The 22017-nt window shown below is 38.1% G+C and overlaps 1 protein-coding gene across 3 annotated transcripts in view; it reads right to left on the bottom strand.

The window, feature by feature from the left end:
* The window catches only part of zgrf1 (zinc finger GRF-type containing 1), a 77031-nt gene that overhangs the window by 49831 nt on the left and 5183 nt on the right, over positions 1-22017 (bottom strand). The window contains exons 2-14 of one of the 3 annotated variants that reach the window (XM_033018633.1): positions 18774-18860; positions 18461-18541; positions 16866-16925; positions 14892-15077; positions 13389-14796; positions 12143-12232; positions 10926-10990; positions 6378-6467; positions 5394-5561; positions 5209-5305; positions 5005-5102; positions 4229-4367; positions 21-643 (exon numbers count right to left, since the gene is read on the bottom strand). In XM_033018633.1, coding sequence (XP_032874524.1) covers positions 21-643; positions 4229-4367; positions 5005-5102; positions 5209-5305; positions 5394-5561; positions 6378-6467; positions 10926-10990; positions 12143-12232; positions 13389-14796; positions 14892-15077; positions 16866-16925; positions 18461-18541; positions 18774-18794 — 3126 coding nt within the window. In that variant the 5' untranslated portion in view covers positions 18795-18860. Of the gene's footprint in view, positions 1-20; positions 644-4228; positions 4368-5004; positions 5103-5208; positions 5306-5393; positions 5562-6377; positions 6468-10925; positions 10991-12142; positions 12233-13388; positions 14797-14891; positions 15078-16865; positions 16926-18460; positions 18542-18769; positions 18861-22017 lie in introns of those variants that run through there. The other 2 variants (XM_033018651.1, XM_033018643.1) reach the window with 2 other exon arrangements.

The raw sequence follows: 22017 nt of genomic DNA, 5'->3' as shown, positions 1-22017 counted from the left end.
AATTGAAATTAATCACTTACATTAGAATTTTTCCAGTTAAGAACATGATTTGTTTTGCTTGGTACACTGTACCATTTATGCATGGAACTAATATTTGGTGCAGGATAGGTTTCATTTATTGACAATATATTTTCATGATGTTTGACCAGTTTGTCTTTTATCAGCTGAACAGAAAGAGGGTCTTTTACATTTTCTTGCATCATAAGTACTTCTTCACTTCCTTTCTCAAACATATGATTTTCTTCACCGTGATCATCATCATTCAGATTGGCTGAATTTTGATATTTCATCCATTTGCTAGACCTATTCTGTAAAGTAGAATGATGGTTCATTGGTTTTGGATATTCTGTAATGCAAGTATCAGTGTTCTCAGACATATTATAGCTATTGATCATGTATTTAGACCAGAGTCTCTTTTCTGAAGAGTCACATAAATCTCCTTGTTGGCTATTCACTGAGTAAATCGTGGAGCACTGAGCGCGCGGTTCAATTATACTTGAAAAGTTTGCAGGGAAATTTGAAGGAAGAGTCTGGTTGATGCATTTGTCTGTTGCTGGTAAAGTAACAAGAGGACTTCTTAGTCTTAAAGTTGATTGGATTTTCGACTCTCCATCCTTCACAAAACTATCTGTTCTTTCATTATCTGTGAACGATAAGAATGTTGGACACAAGTTAGTCAGCAGGAACCTGGAATAGGTGACATTTCGGGTCGAGACCCTTCTTCAGACTGATGTGGGGGTGGAGGGGCAGGAAGAAGAAAGGAAGAGGCGGAGACAGTAGGCTGTGGGAGAGCTGGGAAGGGGAGGGGAAGGAGGGAGAAAGCAAAGACTACCTGAAATTGGAGAAGTCAATGTTCATACCGCTGGGATGTAAACTACCCAAGCAAAATATGAGGTGCTGCTCCTCCAATTTACGGTGGAACTCACTCTGGCTGTTATAGGTTGTGAATATAGTTACATTTGTCATCACTCACAAAATACAAATTATATCAGAAAGATCTCTTACATAACTGTTTTATTTATTCCTTTCTACTTTACTCTTCTCCCTTACCATTACAAGCAATGTACTAGGAACTCCTGTATACTATGTCTCCAAGTTATACATTCAGTTCCCTTTGTTGCTCAAACACCATGCATACTTAGCCAATCCTTTCCCCAGACACGCCTACATTCCATGTTTGAATTACTCTAGTTTCTTTCCCAGGTCTTATTATCCATTCTCCACATTTTATACATGAGATACACATCCTGTTTTCTCCATCAAAATATTAACCACCCAATTTCCATTACTAGAAGTCGGCATTATTCAATATGGTGGCAGTGGCAGGTGAAGAGGAAAGTCGGCAGCTGTGAATAATATGCAAACTCACCTCCTGCACCTTCTGAAAATACATTAAAGGTTTGTGATCGGCTCGGAAAGTGGAGCAAGGTAGCCTCAGCACACAGTAGCGGACGAGTGGCTGTCATAGTCATAGATCGTGGTGTTGGCAGAGGTTGCTACAGGAGGCTCTACAACAGCCGGGTGAGAGAGTAGATTGAGCATGAAGAGGGGTTAGAAGGAGCTGATGACATTGAGCTGGGCCAGTCCAACACCTACTTCATCGATAGAGCGCTGCCAGGACACCATGACTTGAAGTGAGGATATGAGGAATTGTGTATCTCCATGAGCCAACAATGGAGTTTTCAGAGATTTGGAAGCTGCAACATGGCACTGAAACACGATGACCGTCTCCGTGCTGTTCCAGGAAAGAACCTATGGTGCTCATTTATAATATGATTTGGTTGGATAGGATGCCGAATAAATTTCTCACTGCATCGAAGAGCGCATGACAATAATTTTTAAAAATCAACTCTACCATAACCCTTCTCATAACCTCTGTGAAAACTAGCATTGAATCTCAATTTCCTTTGCCTCCCTACAATTCATAAACATGCCAGTACTCAAACCTCTCCTTCTACCTCTTTCCACCATAACATCCAAATAAAATCTCCCCGATCTGCTTTCTCACTCTCCCCATGTCAAAAATTCCCAACTGAAACCTGACAATTCCCGTGTGATAAAACAGCAGTTAATGAAGTGTGAGAGAGTATTCCTTGTATTGCACAGAAACAGAAACTTTTTGACATAGATTGTCAACAGGCCCATTGTATCTTTGCAGCCTCAATAAAAACCTTGCAGCCTAACCCAACATAGCAACAGTAGGTCTGTAGGCCTACAGGTCACATGTCTTCATACACACATTTAAGAACATTTAAAATCTATTTAGGGTTTCTGCTTTCGCTACCCTCAGAGTGAAATCTTTTTTTTTCCATCTCCTTTCTAATTCTTCGCAATCACTCAAAATCTAATGGTTCTCATAATTCATCTTCCATTGTGAGAATTGTGAATTAATGGCTATCTATTGCTGAAATCAGCTTATAATCAAGAAATTCAGAAATCCTTTTTAATTGAAAGCTAATAGCACCATGTACTCCTTTTTCGACCTAACACATTTAAATTACTCTCGGGGTATGTCCTGATCCCATCATTCATGGAACTTTGCAACATTTATTCACATAAACATTAAATCAGTGTGAAAATTACAATAAAAAGTCCTATATTATGAAGCAAACAACTCTCGATTTTCAGTGTGGCTCAAGATTAAAAAACCAAGATAGAAGTACAAGTTACTTAGATGTTGCAAAGAAAGAAATATAATGTCAGATAAATTACGATGCAATAATTAGGTGGCTTGTTTGTTTTCCTATTTAATTCTTTTGTATAAAATTCCTAATCATAGTTTTTAAGGTTACGCCAAATAGTTATCTGACATTGGATAAACAACCCATCAGTTAGCCCTGGCCTGCACTTGACAATAGACAATAGGTGCAGGAGTAGGCCATTCGGCCCTTCGAGCCAGCACCGCCATTTAATGTGATCATGGCTGATCATCCCCAATCAGTACCCTGTTCCTGCCTTCCCCCATATCCCCTGACTCCGCTATCTTTATGAGCCCTATCTAGCTCTCTCTTGAAAGTATCCAGAGAACCGGCCTCCACCGCCCTCTGAGGCAGCGAATTCCACAGACTCACAACTCCCTGTGTGAAAAGGTGTTTCTTCATCTCCGTTCTAAACGGCTTACCCCTTATTCTTAAACAGTGGCCCCTGGCTCTGGATTCCCCCAACATCGGGAACATGTTTCCTGCCTCTAGCGTGTCCAAACCCTTAATAATCTTATACGTTTCATTAAGATCCCCACTCATCCTTTTAAACTCCAGAGTATACAAGCCCAGCTGCTCCATTCTCTCAGCATATGACAGTCCTGCCATCCTGGGAATTAACCTTGTAAACCTACGCTGCACTCCCTCAATAGCAAGAATGTCCTTCCTCAAATCAGGGGACCAAAACTGCACACAATACTCTAGGTGTGGTCTCACTAGGGCCCTATACAATTGCAGAAGGACCTCTTTGCTCCTATACTCAACTCCTCTTGTTTTGAAGGCCAACATGCCATTCGCTTTCTTCACTGCCTGCTGAACCTGCATGCTTACTTTCATTGACAGATGAACAAGGACCCCCAGATCCCGCTGTACTTCCCCTTTTCCCAACTTGACACCATTTAGATAATAATCTGCCTTCCTGTTTTTGCTACCAAAGTGGATAACCTCACATTTATCCACATTAAACTGCATCTGCCCACTCACCCAACCTGTCCAATTCAACCTGCATTCTCATAGCATCCTCCTCACAGTTCACACTGCCACCCAGCTTTGTGTCATCTGCAAATTTGCTAATGTTACTTTGAATCCCTTCATCTAAATCATATACCCCCAATACCATGTGCCCTCATTTTGCCCACTAATCTCCTGTGGGACCTTATCAAATGCTTTCTGAAAGTTGAACAATGGAATTGATCAGAGATCAGCGATAACCAACTCCAGTTCCAGTTGAATGCATTGGCACAGACTTGCACACCTGGAAGACTTGCGTCAGTGCCATTTTCAGATAGCCAATTTCCCAGCCCAAAATTAAATATCTCTGATGGTTTTTAAGAAAGCACTTGAAGTACTTTCTTTGTGCAATATCACCAAAGGAAATATGGAAGTTAGTTTGCATACAATAGCATTCCAATGCAAAGCTATGATATTTTACGTATTTAAAAAAATTAAAATATCTTCCAAATTATTCCATTGCAGCTTTTTCTCCCCTGCATATAGATGTTTCTCTCGTTTGATAACAAATTACTCACCAAAGAGATAGCCACTAGTACTTAGTTGGTTGTTTGGCACTGAATAATCAAGTTCTCCCACATTGCTGTCCCTGGAATGTCTGAGCATACTGCCCAAAAATGCATCCACTGAAGGCACTTGTTGCATTGGGGATATTTCCTTGTAATTTAAAACAAAATCCAATTTGGATTTTACTTTTCAGTTATAAATAATGTAAAATTGAATATTAACAATTAATTTAGAAACATATTTGAGAGAAACAATGAATAATTTGCATAGTGAGAAAAACTTTTGTTTTCAGTTGCAGTTATGTGTTTAAAACAATTTAAAAGTATTGACAAAACTATACATGTATAAGTGTTAACAACTCCATTACAAGCAATTTCCTGAGTTCAGAGATGGTATAAGGTCATTACATTACTCCTTGTTCATTCAAATCACATCCAATTGCACACTTCTACAGTCCCCCTCCCCCCAACAAAAAAATCCGATACACTAAATAAAGCACTGATATCCAGCCTATAAAATACTAATTATTGTGTTCACATGTTAATACTAAACAGTAGACAATATACTTCCTTTAGAAAAAAGAGCTCATAGCTCATTTACCTTGCAATATAAAGGTTCAAATAAAATTACAATAATTCGCAATATGTCATTTGGAATATGATTTTGTCAATGGATTCTTTAATTTGTGAAAAATCATATTCCAATATTGTTCAATTTTTGCTTAGAAGTTTCTGTTTCAAATAATTATGTCTATTAGATTCACAATATAATTCAGATTAATTTTAACCTTGTGCATGTTCCACGGTGTCAATTCAAAATCAGAATATGAACCAGAGGAATTGAACTGATCAGGGATGTCTGATGATAAAATAGGCTCCACTGGTACTAGGAGAAGAAACAGACAGTATTAAATGAAGTAAAAAGCAGGAATATTTTAATAGTTATTGGATATAGTTGGACATTACAGAGATGAATATGAAAATCAAAATACCTTGATCGTCTTCGTACCAGGTGCGTATGCCCTCTCTAGCAACATTAAAATTGCTCTCATCGTGGAGACTTGGTGCATCAATCGGTAAATCTGTAATCTTTTCAAAATTATGCACTTAAAAATATAAATAGTTGCGTACTAACGGAAAACTTCATAGTTTAAAAATGAATGGCTCTTAATTCTACCTGAAACAAAGCAGCATTTGATACGAAACTGGCTTCTGTTATCAAACTCCTTCGAATGTGATGCAAAGCATCAAAGTCTTTTTCAAATCCTATTTCATCTCGAGGAGCCCTGATTATTGTATCACTGGTGGCTGAGCCCTTCACCTGGTACCCTTTAAATTCAGCTGCCTGTGGAAATGTGTCATGCTCTTTTCAGAAGTTTATTAAAAACCACAATGTAAATTTTATTTTTATTGTACTTTCATTTAACTGGCAAACTTATAGAATTCATACATTGACCTACTCCAAACTTGAAAAGCAAACAATTCTGTAAAATCTTCCTGATAAGGGCCGCAGTGACGCAGCTGGTAGAACTGCCGCCTCACAGCGCCAGTGACCAGAGTTAAATTCTGACCTCTGATGCTGTCTATATGGAGTTTGCACGTCTTCCATGTGATCATATGGGTTTGCTCCGGGTGCTCCGGTTTTTCTCCTCAAGGAAGTGTGGGTTTGTAGGTTAATTGGCTGCTGTAAATTGCCCATAGCGTGTAGGGAATGGATGAGAAAGTGGGATAACATAGAACTAGTGTGAACAGGTATCAATGGTCAATGTGGACTCAGTGGGCGGAAGGAAATTTCCCATGCTGCATCTCTATAAGCTCTAAAGAAGATAATCTTTAAGCAACTACCAAGACATTAAAAAAGGTAGGCTTGTTTTGAAGTCTTGTTTAATCATATGGTCACAACGAGTAGACCAACTTGGTTGCAATGAACCGCAGTGCCAAGGAACAGGGAAATGAAAACATCTGGACATTAAAAGTGAAAAGTTGGTCTTCAGATGAGAAGGTATAATATTGCTATTTTAAGGAGTGATACGAGATAAAATTGCTACACAATAAAAATTAGATAATTATTGATTATTAAATTAAGCTTTCTGTCTTTAATATTTTAGCATGATAGGTACTGAGATCTACTAATGCAAAAAATAAATATATATTATATTACCTGTAATGTTCTGAGTGGTATGTCAGATGTTATTCTTTCAACCCAGTTGTTATTGGCATGTTCTTCAAATACTTCAGCAAATTTTGTATCCTAAGATTCAAAGGTTGCAAGATTTCATAAAACCATTTTGAGAATTTAACAGGCAGTGCTGCCTAAGGCAGCCTTGTACTACGCATTATCTTGGTTAATATAAAACTGCTAATGGCATGAAGTATGTATGTGGACTTTATGTTTGTCGAATGCTTATTATTAAAATAGCTAAATGAAAAAAGTGCATGCACATTTATTTATTGTGAATGCTGTATATCACATTTAAGCAGGAAGACAGGTCTATTTAGAAGGCAGTTTTCACAAAATGCCAATCGTGTATTTGAAGGTTTAGTTACTGTAGTATTGGATGACATAATGTACTAGAAGTTCAATATATCCTCAACATGCGAAATGGCCAGAAAAAAATATAATTGGCAGAGGAAAAAAAACACAAATTGATTGATTTAGATATCTTGGAGAGAAATATTTTTCAAAGTAATGAGGTGATACCGGTACTTTTGGAATTCATGCAAATTCCCACATTATTTTCCTTTCTGTCGCCCACGTCAGGTCCCTGACAACTTGCAAGTATCCCATTCCCTGGTTCCTTGTAAGTGTGGACAGCAAATTGGGCTAATTCAAATTTTAATGGATAAATTAGATGCCTTTACTCAATATAAATCTATAAATAAGGATAGGAGGAAAAAAAAAATCGACATTTGAGAAAATGGATGGAAATATATTTTTCTACAATATAGCACCACTGATTGATGTTAGAAAATGTTGAAAGTAAGTTTTCAAAATGTGATAATTGCATACATTCATTGAAAATTTTTGTTTTAAATACCCCAAAATATAAACAGATATTGAATTATTGTCAGCACTATGGCTACAAGTAGACAGCATTCTGGCATCTCAACATGATAAATTAAATAAAGAAATACAGAAATTTATGTCACAGGTGTTTTGCTCTATAAAAGGATCTATTATTGCAGCTTTTATCAACAGATCAGGCATTGAAATATCTGCATGCACTGGTATACTCAAGATTGTTGAAAATGTTAGGGTCGGTGCATTCCAGATTAAACAACTATTTCAATGGAATGCAGTGCATTAATGAATAAAGATTTATTAATAACCGGGAAAAAAAGACAGCTTTTAAAGGAAAATTGTCATAGCTGTGGAAAATGGAATATATATGTCTAGGTTGAAAGCTTAATGAACAGCTTATGCACATGGGGTGAAAGATATCTTTCTGTGCTGTATGATTCCAAAAACTTTATGTAGAAACAAGGAACTTGTGTGTTGGTTTCCCAAAAAAAGACAGTGCTGGAGTAACTCAGTGGGTCAGGCAGCAACTATGGGGAACACGGCTAGGTGACGCTTCAGATTGGGACATTTCTTCAGACTCCAAACACAATTTGGTTTATGGCACAACCAATTGGTTTCAGAGTTCTTCACAGCCTTGGTCTAAACATGGTCCAAATAACTGAATTTGAGTGGAGAGGTGAGAGCAACTGCCTTTGGCAACATGATATGATTTGTTCACTCAAATTCTCAATGAAGCTGTGCCAGATAATAACTAACTCCACCAAGAGTCTAACCAATTACCCATGACAACGTAGCAGCACAGAAAAATAGAGCATGGAGTTCCGGGACTTCATAGCTCCCAGATGCTCAGCTTTCTACCCAAGTTCCAAATATATACTCATTGCCAGGTTAATTGGCCACTGATGTATGTGGGTAGCACAAAAATCAATGAAGCTGAAGGGCACATTGGCAAGAACAGATCACAGGGAAATAATGGAACGCATGGAAATAAAGATTTTTACTGTACCTTGGTACATAGCACAATAATAAACCTAAACCTAAATAAGTGGAGGAATGGGATTGACTGGATTGTTTGATGCACAACCCTGAACACAATCCTGTTTCAGCAACAATCCATTATATACTTCGCTTAGGTTGCACTTTTATGGTCTAGTTACCTAGAAATATTGCTAATTTATTTCTAATATTGATATTTTATATTATTAGTTATCTTATATTTATTTGTTATGTTATTGCATTAAATGTACCTGTAAAGCTGCAGCAAGTAACATTTAATTGATTGTTCCTGGTGCATAACGATTAAACAACTTGACTTTTGAAGTTATTCTGAGAACCAACATGGACAATGGATCGAATAACTTCCTTCTACATCATAGGAAATTATGAGATTCAATGGCATTACCATTGGGAAAGTCCTCTGCCATCAACATCTGTCCAGATGAACCAGCTACATAAATATAGTGGCTACAATAGCAAGTCAAGGACTGGGTATCTTAAGGCAGGTAACTCACCACCTGACACTTAAAGCCTTTCCACATATACAAGGCACAAGTCAGGAGCGCAAAATTAAAAAAAACCTGAAAATCCCAAAACGTTTCCAGTCGAAGGCCCTTCACCAGAACTGGACAGATAGGAATATACGTTATCGTTAAATTGCAAATTGAGATGGTGAGTAATGCAAAATAAACCAAGAGAATGAATGAATGAATGCTTTATTGTCACATGTGACAAGTCACAGTGAAATGCTTTGCTTGCATGCCCATGGTATGCAAAAAGTCACCATAAAGGACACTGACAAAGTTAGAGTATCCACACCAGGCCCCTTGTTCTTCCCCCCTCCCCCCTCTCCCTCCGGGTCCTCATTTGTTCATTGTTCTTCCCCCTCCCTCACGCTGGATCCCCCATGCCGGGTCTTCCATTGTTCCTTCTCTCGGCAGCAGCATCCTCACTCCATGTGATCTGTGCTCATCCGTCGGTCGGCATCCTCATCGACCGCCGCATCGACCTTTCCACTATCGCTACCGGATCCCCTCTGGATGCCTCTGTGGCGCCGACCCTGGCCCCAGCCGTGGGCTTCGCCAACCCAGGCTCCATCGGCCGCGGGCTCCTCAACTCGCGTAAACTCGTACATGTAGACATGTAAAACCCGGCATAAGCATAATCATCTTCAGTCTTTACATGTTGCAGCTACCAGGACTTAATATCAAATTCAATAATTTCAAATAACTTGCTTTCCTGGTCATCAAATAATTGCATGAATACAAGCTAAATAATTTAATGCTTAAACTGTAAGAAAATCAAGAATCCCAAGTTACAAATCATGACCGTTCAAAAACACATTCACACTAATCTTTTTCTTCTTTTTTTTTTACAGGTTGATATCACTTGGGAAGCAAGCATTAGTCCATTCAAAATTACCTTGCAAGGTAATAAATCAGATTGATATGTCCATATTGAGACCAAGTTATGCGAGGATGACATACTTCCTTCATTGAATGATACGACTAAATAATCAAATGTGTTTTCAAGTGACAATCTAATAAGTTCACAATCATCATTATTGATATCAAATTGTTATTTTGGATTGAATTATTAGAATTTAAATTCCAGAGAAGCTGTGGTGGGATTCAAACTCTCGACTGCATCAACAGTCCATGCCTTTGAGTACAAGTAAAGTTACTTAAAAACTGTGCTTCCATAGTTCCAAATGAATTTGCAACCTTTCTGTTTTCCAGAGGTTAACAGCATATTACATCTTCGTTGATGTGTCAGGTGATGAAAAAAAATACTATATTTCTATAGTCTACAACTTTTAATGCAAAATAGCTTCTTAAAAGGGGAAATTTCGACTTTACTTTGTGACGAATTCTGTTCAAAATATTAAATTTAAATTGAAATAGGATAAACTCGGGTCAAGCACCTTCTTTATCCCTTCACATTTCTGCAACTTTAAACATGGTTGTTTTCTTACTTTTCCAGTTCAGGTTAATGATTCTTCATCTGAAACACTGACTCTATATCTCTCCCATGGATGCTGCATGACCTGCTGAGTTCTTCTAACATTTCTGTTTTAGTTAGGATTTCCAACATCTGCAGTTTTATGCTCTGAACAATTTTAAATTACTGCAAAAAAACTCTTGCAAATTATAACATTAATTTTAAATTAAACTAAATAATTCCTATTTCTTATGTGTAGATAGAACATACTTGAAAAAAGTAAACGCACAAGATCAATTCTTGGCTGTTTGATCTTTCATTGAGCATCTCTACAAATTATCTCAGACTGTAAATGTTAAAAAAGATGAATAATATAATTTTATAAACGATTCATATTCCACATCTAGCATATAAAACAATTAAAAATGAAATAATACCAGAACATCAGAACCAGGACATGCAGGTCATTCTGCAGCATAAGGATTTATTTTTCACATCATGTTGCAGTGATATCGCACATTCATAACATTTGTAGGTTTTTAATAATAAATCTTCAAATATTATTTACATGATTATTGTATTTAGCTTCATTATAAGGATAGCGTTTCATAATACTACTTTGCATTGCACATTTGCATTTTACAGGTACATATGAGACAAGAATGCACAGTTTCACTGTGGCACAGAAATCTCAATAATGAAAATATGACATCTTAATATGAAACAAATTATGGACTGTATCTACTGTACCTCAGCCAAACAGCTGAACTCTGTGGGCGAATTCCTTGGAGTACATAAAGAATGTTCCGTTGAAACTAAGAAACAAACAAATTTCACTGGTAGATAATTAACTACGTTTTTCATATTCAATGTACATGTCATTGAAAAAAACCCACAAGTGATGTTGATTTTGAAACTTTCACAGCTACAACACAGTTTGATTTGTTTTTGAAAATAAAATAAATGCAAATTTATAATCTATTTACACAAGCTTTTTTTAGTTTGTAATAGCTTTATATTGAAACATAACCTAATATTAAATATTAATCATATTCAATTGTATTCAGGCATTTGTAATTACAGTAAACCTTTGTTATAATAGACCATGGGGGGTGGGGAGGTCTGATTGCCTGCTATAACTGAATATGGGATTATCCTTGTATTAAAAAGTAGAAACAAACAGCTGCAGTTGCTGGTTAATACATAAAAGCACACAAAGTGCAGGAGTAATGCCCCTGTCCCACTTAGGAAACCTGAACGGAAACCTCTGGAGACTTTGCGCCCCACCCAAGGTTTCCGTGCAGTCCCCGGAGGTTTTTGTCAGTCTCCCTACCTGCTTTCACTACCTGCAACCTCCGGCAACCGCACGGAAACCTTGGGTGGGGCGCAAAGTCTCCAGAGGTTTCCGTTCAGGTTTCCTAAGTGGGACAGGGGCATACCTCTGTGGGTCAGGTAGTAACTCTGGAGAACATGGATAGATGACGTGTTGAGTCAGGACCCTTCTTCCGCTGGAGGAGAGGTTCTGCACAGTCATTGGCAGCCAAAGTTCAGGTAAGGGTCGGTGGCAGCAGTGGGTTTAGCGGTGGAGGCAGTGCTAATGGTGGCGGCGACAACGGTGGAGGCAGGAGCGGCCGGAGACGCAGCATGGGCCGGAGTGGCATTGGCAGCCTAGCCTTGGAGTGAAGGTCAATAGATCAATCTGCTATAACCAAAATTCGTTATAAAGAGGTCTGTAAAAACGAGGGTTTACTGTTCCAGGTTTTTCTGGCTCCTGGAGTTCTGAACAAGTAACATAAATTGGTTTATTTTACAAATACTTTTTCAGAACACTAGACAATTGTGTTTCTGTATCTTAAAACCATGGTAATAACATTGTTTGCAGTAATATTTATCTATATCTTGTACCATTAAAAAAATGCACTATGTAATTTCTGTTGTTGGATTAACATTGTTTTACAGTTTCTCACCTCTGTCTTTGTTACAATCTGCAGGGCTGTAGTTGGGATTCTGGCTGAAAATACAACATTGCTTCAAATCCTCATTCTTGGAATTTATTCCTACACACGTTTAAAAAAAAATTTGCAGTTCATGGATCATTCCACAGTACGTTTGACACAAGGCTATGGTGGCGATATGAAGGATGTACAGGCAGTTCTGATATAATGTGATAGTTGGATTCCCAAGAAACCTAATGTTATATAAAATATGTCATTTGGGAAAAGGAGGATAGATGTTGGAGAGTTTCAGACTCGTAATAACAAAGTTATCCCCCCCCTTCCCCCCCAGAGGATTTTTGAAAATAATGATCTTCTTAGTAGCTGTAAATTTATTCTTGTTACTGCAAGTCAAAAATAATAATGGCTGCATTTAACAATGTTTAATACAGCATTAGTACCCAAATGTCAATAAATGTGTTTACTTGTCAGTTTTGATCGCTACCCGCGGTTAAAGTAGCAGGTGTGTTCTCCAGATAAGGGTGTCTGATTATTGCAGAGAAGTTAAGTGGAAACAGGTTTATTCTCTGCTTATTAATTTCCAAATTATTTTTTGTGTTTCTCCAATTCTTAATTGAAATCGAGCTATAAGCAGTTTGGCCTAATGCACCAATCGTGTTAGAAACATAGGTGCAGGATTAGGCCATTCAGCCCTTCGAGCCAGCACCGCCATTCAATATGGTCATGGCTGATCATCGAAAATTAGTACTCCGTTCCTGCTTTTTCCCCCATATCCCTTGATTCTTTTAGCCCTAAGAGCTAAATCGAACTCCCTCTTGAAAATATCTACTGAATTGGCCGCCACTGCCTTCTGTGGCAGAGAATTCCACAGATTCACAACTCTCTGGGTGAAAAAGTTTTTCCTCTTAGTCCTTTTTCCAATTCAATTTATGGAAATATACCTTAAAGCAGAACTACCTGAAGAGGTGTTGGGGAGATAGACAAATTAAGTCAATGGCAAAGAACATGGTAGATTGAATAAAACATGGAAAAACAGGTGGTTATCACTATGGTGAAAAACAGAATGATAACGTAATTACCTTTGAAAGTATTTATCCATGAAAAGAATAGAGAAACATAGGATTATTGAAGGAAAAAGGTATCAAAATAAAAGAATAGCCACAATCCAATTGAACGGCAGAACAGGCACGAGGGCCCAATGGATCCTCTTGCTTGAATTTGTTATTTTTATTAATAAGTCATAGGTTCACCTTCTTACCTCCTGTAATTTCTTCTGACCTATTAAATGCTTGTTCCAGAACCCCATTCATTGCACAGTCTTCAAAGGGTTTCTGTACATTAAGCTTTTCTAAACTTTCGATTGCATTGCTATGTTCCGATAAAGATTTTAACAGTGAAATTGTGTATTTTGGAGCATGACTGAGAGAGTAGTCATCAGCTTTAGATCTTAGCTCTTTTGGTTCATGTATAGGATACTTCCGAGGACACTGGGAATGTTTTTCCGATAAAGATGCGGTGTTCGGGTGATTTATGGATTTAATTTCAGTTTGATTATTTCCTTGCAAAATTGGATCCAAGTCCTCCTCTTCAGAAACAGGCAACAAAGTTTTCAATTCCACGTGGTCGGTTTGATGGACTTCCATACATTTAGGTATGGGAAGTGCTGGAATGGGTTTAGCAGGAGCACTACATATGTTCAATGATCTTTGTGACAATATTTCATTTTCATACAAATTAGTTGTTCCATTTTCCTCTGAGATAAATTCCCCTAGTAGATCAAAGTTTATATCAACAAAATTATTAGTGCTCAAGGTGCTCAATTCTACTTGTGCAATTGGTTTCTCAGAATAGTCACTGTGAGTAGTTGAAAGCAACTCGGATGGATTATCCAATTTGATATAACATTCTTTTGCCCTGCAAACATTATTGTCCAATGCCTCTCCAGCATTTGTATAATTCTCCTCAGTCTGCTCTCTTGTATTTGGAGTAATTGGTTCTTCCTTCTTCTCACATTTCTGTTGGATTTCTTGAATATTCAAGGAACTTCCTATTCCTAAACCTTCAGATAAATTTCCACTTACATCACAGTTCGTTGGCAAATCTATATCACAATGTTGTGCCAATCTAGGATCTGACATTTTACCAGGAGAGTAACCAGCATGATGGACACTTATATCTACTGCACAAGCAATGTCAGGACCAACCGATGGCTCCTGTGGATGATTTTCTGACATATTGCAGCGTGACTCTGTTTTTCCATCAAGCAGTGCTAAAATCTGAGCTTTGCTCCTCTTATTTTCATGTACTCTATTACTATAGGAAGTGCCCTCTGGATTGGAAGCCATTGCAGCAAATCCAGCAGAATAAACCATATTCATTTCATCACTGTCCCTCAATGTACAGTATTGACTCAGTGAAACTGTAGAGGGTAATTTAGAGCTTAACATAGTTTCACTTGTTGAATCTCTATTAGTTGTTTCTGAAGAATCTTGCAGAAGTGCAGAGCAACTTAAGGCATTCTTTGCGCACATAGTAGAAAAAAGGAGTGATGTAGCATTAAGCTGAGGGAGTGATGAGCTTGGCTTCTGGGATTTAGCCATTGTGAATGATGCATTATTCTGCTCTGTTGTCAGCTTCTTTGACACCTCCCGAGGTCCTTGGAAGCCCTGTAATATTTGCATGAAATTGAATTAGAATGCTTACTCAAGCCATTAATGGTGAACACCCAAATGCAAAAAGGTTCATAAAATACTTTACATACAGTGTACTTCCGTTTCAGACCCACAGGCAAGTAACGTCGAACTGGGTTTGAGAGATTTACATTAGTTGTAACAGGTTTTGTGGCTTCTTCTTCACCGATACAATTAGTGTCCCTTTCTTGGAACATTTTTTCTTCTTCCACTGTAATTAAATATCGATCACTTTCAAATTCCTTGCCCGATTTTATCTACCAAAGCAGCAGAAAACAATATTGAAATTATTTGGAAGAAGAATGAGAGGAGATCTAATTGAAACATAAAATTCTCAAAGTGCTGGACAGACAGGATGCCACAAGGATACTTCCTCTGGCAGGGGCGACTAAAACGAATGGGGTCTCTGTCTCAGAATACATGGGTAATACATTGAGGACTGAGATTAGAAATGTCTTCACCCAGAGGGTGTAGAATTTGTTACCATATAAGCACATAAAGGTCAATTGCTGAACATACTAGATAGATAAATTCATATGAGGAGATAGATACATTTCCAAATGAAAAATACATCAAGGGGCAAGAGATGTGAACAAGAATATTTTGCTGAGATAGGTGATCGCCCGTGATGATATTGGATGGAGGAGCAGTCTTAAGAGGCCAAATGGCCTACTCCCACCTTTATTTTTTGATGTTCCTCATGCACTTTGAAGCATTTTTAACTTTCCTAAATATTCCATGAACTGGAGCACCAAACAATATTTCGCAACTCTTGGTCAGAGATTTGGTAAAAGGGTGGGCAAGAAGCAGAATATTACCAGAGAAAGGTCCAGAACTCAGGAATCAAGTAGCCTGAGCTATGGCTACTATAGTGGAATAATTAAATCACAAAATCATAAAAAGGCCAGAACTAGAGGAGCGCAGATAATAACGGTTGTGGAACCAGAAAAAATTATGGGGACAGGGAGGGAAGAAACAATAAACAATCTTCAAAAGGAACAGTTGTAAATTGTTGGACAGACAGGATGCCACAAGGATACTTCCTCTGGCAGGGGCGACTAAAACAAATGGGGTCTCTGTCTCAGAATACATGGGTAATACATTGAGGACTGAGATTAGAAATGTTTTCACCCAGAGGGTGTAGAATTTGTTACCATATAAGCACATAAAGGTCAATTGCTGAACATACTAGATAGATAAATTCATAAATTAAGTCAAGTTTAGAGAGTGGAGCTCACATGAGGTTTCCCAGAAATGTTTAGAATAGTCAGTCTCAGAAGTAATAATAATAATAAAAAGTCTGACGTTTCTGCACTAGATGAACTGATGTAGGGCATGGTGTTACAAATGTCAAAATAGCCACTCCATTGCAATGACTCCGAGGCTCCACAGTTTTGGTGTGATGACGATTAAATCAAAGGCTGCAAAATGGATTTTTGAAACGGCTCTGAAAACATCAACTTTGCGGTATTTAGATGGTGAAGGTTCTGTGCACCCAACAGTAGATCTTAAAGAGGGTGGTGAAGAAGTAGAATATATATTATAAAACATTTACAACACAAAAACAGTTTGGGAAATTAATCTCTCTGGCTGTTTCTATGCTATTGAAGCCTTCTAACACTTCATTTAACCCAATCAACACATTGACCTACTCATTTCTCCTTCATGTGCTCATCTAACTTGTTCTTGACTAGATCCAAACTATTTGTCTCAGTTATTCCCTGTGGTCACAAGTCCAGATTCTGACCAGTTTCTAGGGAAAGCAGCTTATTTTGGGTTTGTTAAATAGTTTAATTTTTGACTTTCGACTATTTAAGGCCCCCCCATTTGTTTTTCATCCACAAATGGAAACATTTTATTTTTTAACTATTCTTTTAAAATCTTCAAAGATCCTTCTAGATGAAAACCTGTCACTTTATTGATGGATAACTGTTCAATCAACTATAATTAAATACAGTAAATCATGGGACTGCTCATTGCTGCATGTACAACATTTCCACAAATGAAACAATCAGAGATGAAAAAACATTAAATAAAACTCTCACCTCTCCAAATCTGACATAGATGTGATCCAGACAAAGTCCTTTATCATCATACAAAGTAGCCTGAATGGAAAATAAAACATATTGATGATAGGTCATCAACTGGAAATTTATTCCTCTCTTCACAAACACTGCCAAAAATATTTCCAGCATTCTATTTCTACAGCAAAAAGTCTCTTTGTTCTCCAAACTTTCATTTTTACAAAACTGAATATGTTATGAAAGAATACTTTGGTTGAACAATCCAAATAGAAGTAAAACATGAAAACAATGAATTTACTGCCATTGATGCACCAAACACAATTGTATTACATCTGCATTGTTTTGAGATTTCAACTAAAAAGGTAGGTCTTGAAGGCACAGTGAATCTATAATCCTGCAATGGATATGTTTTGTAAAAGACCAAATGCTAATAAAGACACTGCTCTTACAACATAAATGCACTGTCTCTGTGCCAGATGCAGATAAGTCTATTTTTATTTCAGCAATAGGGGGAAACAATATTTAAAAACTGTTAATCACAAACAGATATTGATTCAAAATTAAATTCCAAATATTGAGAATTGCAGCCTTTTTCAGATATTTCTTTGATGAGACATTTTTCAATGCTGTCTCAAATTTGTTGGGTCTCTGCTTAAGATGAGTTGATTGATTTCAGTTGGGAACTACAACTTCCACAGGTGAGCGGATAGGAAAGAGAAAACCGTGGCATACTTCTGATACCTACCCAGCAATGCATGCTGTTAGAATTAGATGTACAATATGAGAAGCTTGGACATGAAGCAGATGTGGAAAAATCCCATCAACACCACACACTGTGAGCCGTGCGGGCGGAATGCAAGATCCGACACACCACGGCCAGGAAGAGCAGTTCACCAAGCTACCCTGGTCGTCCGCTGGAGACCAGAGTCTGGGAGAATGGAGCCGGGGACAACACTGGATGCGACGGGAGAGGAGTAATGTCGCTGGAGAAGAAAGGAAGCTGGGTTCTGGTCTACCACACCTTCAAGATCGGATGCAGGATGCGTCCCAGGGACACAATGGTTGACGGGCGAGGAGAGGACGCCAGTTGCCGGTCGACCAAGGAAAGCAGCAGCTGGAGGCAAACACCAGCCTAGGGTTTGGCTGAATTGAACACCATTCAATAACAACTGGAGCATGAACTGGACTTGGAAAATGCACTTTGCACATGACAATAAAGCACCATTGAATCATATTGCACCATTGAATTACTTTTCAAATGAAAGACTGTAGTACGAGTGTCATCTGTGAATTTGTAATTTAGCGTGAAGACAAGGAAAAGATCATTTTCAGAATAAAGTTATACTTGCAGTCATATAACGAAACCCAATTTATTTCTCAGAACTATCCTGCTAATGCAAATAATCAGTCATCATTAACAATTGAACTTCAGTTTCATTCACAGCGTCTGAACAATATGTCTTGTAATGAAGCTAAACTATGCACAGTCTCAACAGTTATTTTACTGAGTGTTACTTTATGTAGGTGGAAAGCTATATCCTCCTTACTGTGACGTTAAACTATACTTTAGTAGAAAATATTTTAGTAGAAAGTATCTCACTACTTGATAACCAAACCTTATTTCCAGGAGAACTAGTCTTTAAAACACCATCATGCCATTTTTTTGCTTTTTGTATTTTCTGATTTGTGTAGAGCACCTAAAGAATAAAGCAAGGATTAAATGATCAAGTGATGGATGTTTTGCATTTCAGTCAAACAAGATGTTTTTAAAGTGAGATTTCTCGAAACATTTCAAATTAAAATGAATAATTCCAAGTTTGAGGCAATTATGTGAGGTAAACCAATCATCTGACTTTACAAAAATGGCACTGCCACAAAATAATTCAAATACATCAAACGAACAAATAAAGTAAAAGTTAGCTTACTTACAATAAATTCACGGCAAGGCATTTTCTTTCCTTTTCCAAACACCAAGTCACTTCAGCAAGGCTAATTCATAATTCAATTGCACCAGCTCTAAGTAGAAAAATATACATTATTTATACACTCGGAACAATTTTGTTGAATGGTGTCAGAGGTTATGTGTTTAAGACGGAACTGCATATGCTGGAAAATCGAAGGTACACAAAAATGCTGGAGAAACTCAGCGGGTGCAGCAGCATCTATGGAGCTAAGGAAATAGGCAACATTTCGGGCCGCAACCCTTCTTCAGACATTATGTGTAACAGGTTATTATTTTATCGCAGTGGGATTGACTTTATGGGCTGATTATTTAAGGCAATGCTGGCGTAGATCAGCTTTGCTTATTGAGAAATAGTTCTATGATATCAAGGCCCATAACCGTTTTCAGCTGGTTACACATCAATTCAGCAGGGCTTCTGCTGCAGTGTTGAAATCACTACAGGGCTCAAGTCTTCAAGCAGAATCTTCTGGCACTTGTGTTGATGAACAGCCTCCACTACCTGCACCAGAGCTGCCAGGTTTTGTCAAAGCATTTCAGTATTCTAGTACCTGAAAATCAGTATTTTGCTGACGGTGCCATTTTGCTGAAAAAAGTTTTTTTTTTTTTAAATGTGCAGTCATACCCATGTCAGAGTACAAGAATGCATAACTTTGCTACCAATTGACATGTCTTCTACGCACCTTACTTGACAGTGCATTCATTGCCTTCTCTTTGTTTACTGCTGTTTGAACGGCTGCTTCCTGCTTTAGCACCATGATGATGCAGAAGCCATTTTGGAAGCCTCCCACTCCCTCCCTCCCTCCATCTGTCTCTCCATCCCTCTCTCTCCTCCCCCTTTCTATCCCTCCCACCCCATTTCCCTCCCACCCTCTCTCTCTCTCTCTATTTCCTCCCTTTTTTTCTCCCGCCGTCTCTTTTTCCCTTCCTCCCTCTCTCCCTACCTCTCTCTCCATCTCCCTCTGTCCCTCCCTCCCCTCTCCATCTTCTCCCTCTCTCCGCCTCTCCCTCTTGAGCCCACACACTGCTCTGTAAAATCAAGGCCAATCCCAATATAACAGCAAACCCACTGGTAACCTTTCACCACTGGGCTTATCCAGAATTCTACCACTACCTGAAAAATAATCAAAGGCTCAACTATCACTGAGAAAGAGAATTCCAAAGACTCATTGTTATATGAGAATTTTCCTGAACAGTCTGTGACCCTTAGCGCTGTGGCCATAGCGCTATGTGTAAAGCCCATAGTGCTATGTTTAAAGCCCATAGCGCTATTTTTAGAACCCATAGCGCTGTAACCGACAGCTTTTCGGTTAAATTCCCACACGTTAAACTGACAGCGCACTGTTTAAACCTGGAGCAGGACAGGCAGCGTCTCTGGATAGAAGGAATGCGTGACGTTTCTCTGCCTCTATTATTAACAACTATAGACCAATATCAAACCTATCTTTCATAAGTAAAATCATTGAGAAAGTTGTCCTCCAGCAACTTAATCACTTCCTGGCTTCAACTGGCTGCTACGACAACTTCCAGTCAGGATTTCGACCTCTTCATAGCACCGAGACCGCCCTTATTAAAGTTGTAAATGACATCCGTCTTAACACAGACTCTGGCAAAGTTTCAATATTAATGCTATTAGACCTCAGTGCTGCATTCGACACTGTTGATCACTCAATACTTTTGGACAGGTTGGAAAAATGGGTGTGGCTTTCAGGCACAGGTCATATCTACAAGATAGGAACTATTTTGTTTCCATTGGCGACTTTGTAGCGGAACCAACATGTGGAGTCCCGCAAGGTTCGATCTTAGGGCCCTCTTTATTCAACATCTACATGCTCCCACTAGGGCAAATCATGCGAAATAATAATATTGACCACCACTGCTATGCCGATGACACTCAAATCTATGTAGCGCTATCACCAAATGACTATCGCCCCATAGATCTGCTGTGCCAGTGCATTGAGCAAGTCAAAGACTGGATGTGCCAAAATTTCCTTCAGCTAAATAAGGACAAAACGGAGATAATTGTTTTTGGTGCTAAAAAAGAAAGGCTTAAAGTAACCCAACACCTTCACTCTCTGTCCCTGAAAACTTCAAACAAAGTCAGAAATCTTGGGGTTATTATGGATTCAGATTTACATTTCGACAGTCAAATCAAATCAGTAACAAAATCGGCCTACTATCACCTCAAAAACGTAGCAAGATTAAGAGGACTCATGTCAGCTCAAGACTTAGAAAAACTTGTACATGCCTTTATTACTAGTAGGCTAGATTATTGTAACGGTCACCTTGCAGGTCTTCCGAAAAAAACTGTCAGGCAGCTACAGCTTGTTCAGAACGCTGTTGCTAGAGTTCTAACAAAGACCAAAAAATTTGAACACATTACACCAATTCTTAAATCCTTACATTGGCTCCCTCCCTGTATGTCAGAGAATTGATTTCAAAATCCTGCTGCTCACCTATAAATCACTACATGGTTTAGGGCCAAAGTATATCACTGACATGCTTCCACTATATAAGCCTTCTAGACCGCTAAGATCTTCTGAGACCAATCTGTTAGTGATTCCCAGAGTAAATACAAAACATGGGAAAGCAGGATTTAGTTACTATGCAACAAATAGCTGGAATAAACTTCCTGAAGATTTAAGACTTGCCTCAACTTTGACCACTTTTAAAACAAGACTGAAAACTTTTATGTTTACTTTAGCTATCAGCTAAATCTTAACTACATTGCACTTTTAACTTTTACACTTTTTATAATGCATTTTTAATTTTGCTTTATTTTCTTTTAATTCTTCTATTTTATTATTTCATTTTATTGTATGACATGTTTTTATGTGAAGCACTTTGAGTCGGCCTCGTGTATGAAATGTGCTATATAAATAAAGTTGCCTTGCCTTGCCTTGCCTTCTTCAGACTGAACTGCGTATTTAAAATCCGTATTTAACACAAAATCGCACATCCGTATTCTAATCGCATTTCCGTACAAAATACGGAAAATCCGTACTACTTGGCAGCTCTGCTGCACAAATTAATTAGGAGTGCCCCAGGTTAAATGAGAGCTTAAAAATTAATAAAGAAGGGCTTACAGTTTGGGATAAAGAAAATAACTCTTAAATAATGTATTTTACTTTGCAGAATGGTACTGCACTCATAGCATTTAGTGTCACTGAATTGTGCTGAATTAGTTGATTCAAATCAAGATAACTGTGAGCA

This window comes from Amblyraja radiata, chromosome 1 (assembly GCF_010909765.2).
Source record: "Amblyraja radiata isolate CabotCenter1 chromosome 1, sAmbRad1.1.pri, whole genome shotgun sequence".
NCBI lineage: Eukaryota > Metazoa > Chordata > Chondrichthyes > Rajiformes > Rajidae > Amblyraja > Amblyraja radiata.
The sequence above is the reverse complement of the archived record's forward strand: the minus strand, read 5'-3'. Positions and strand labels throughout refer to the sequence as shown.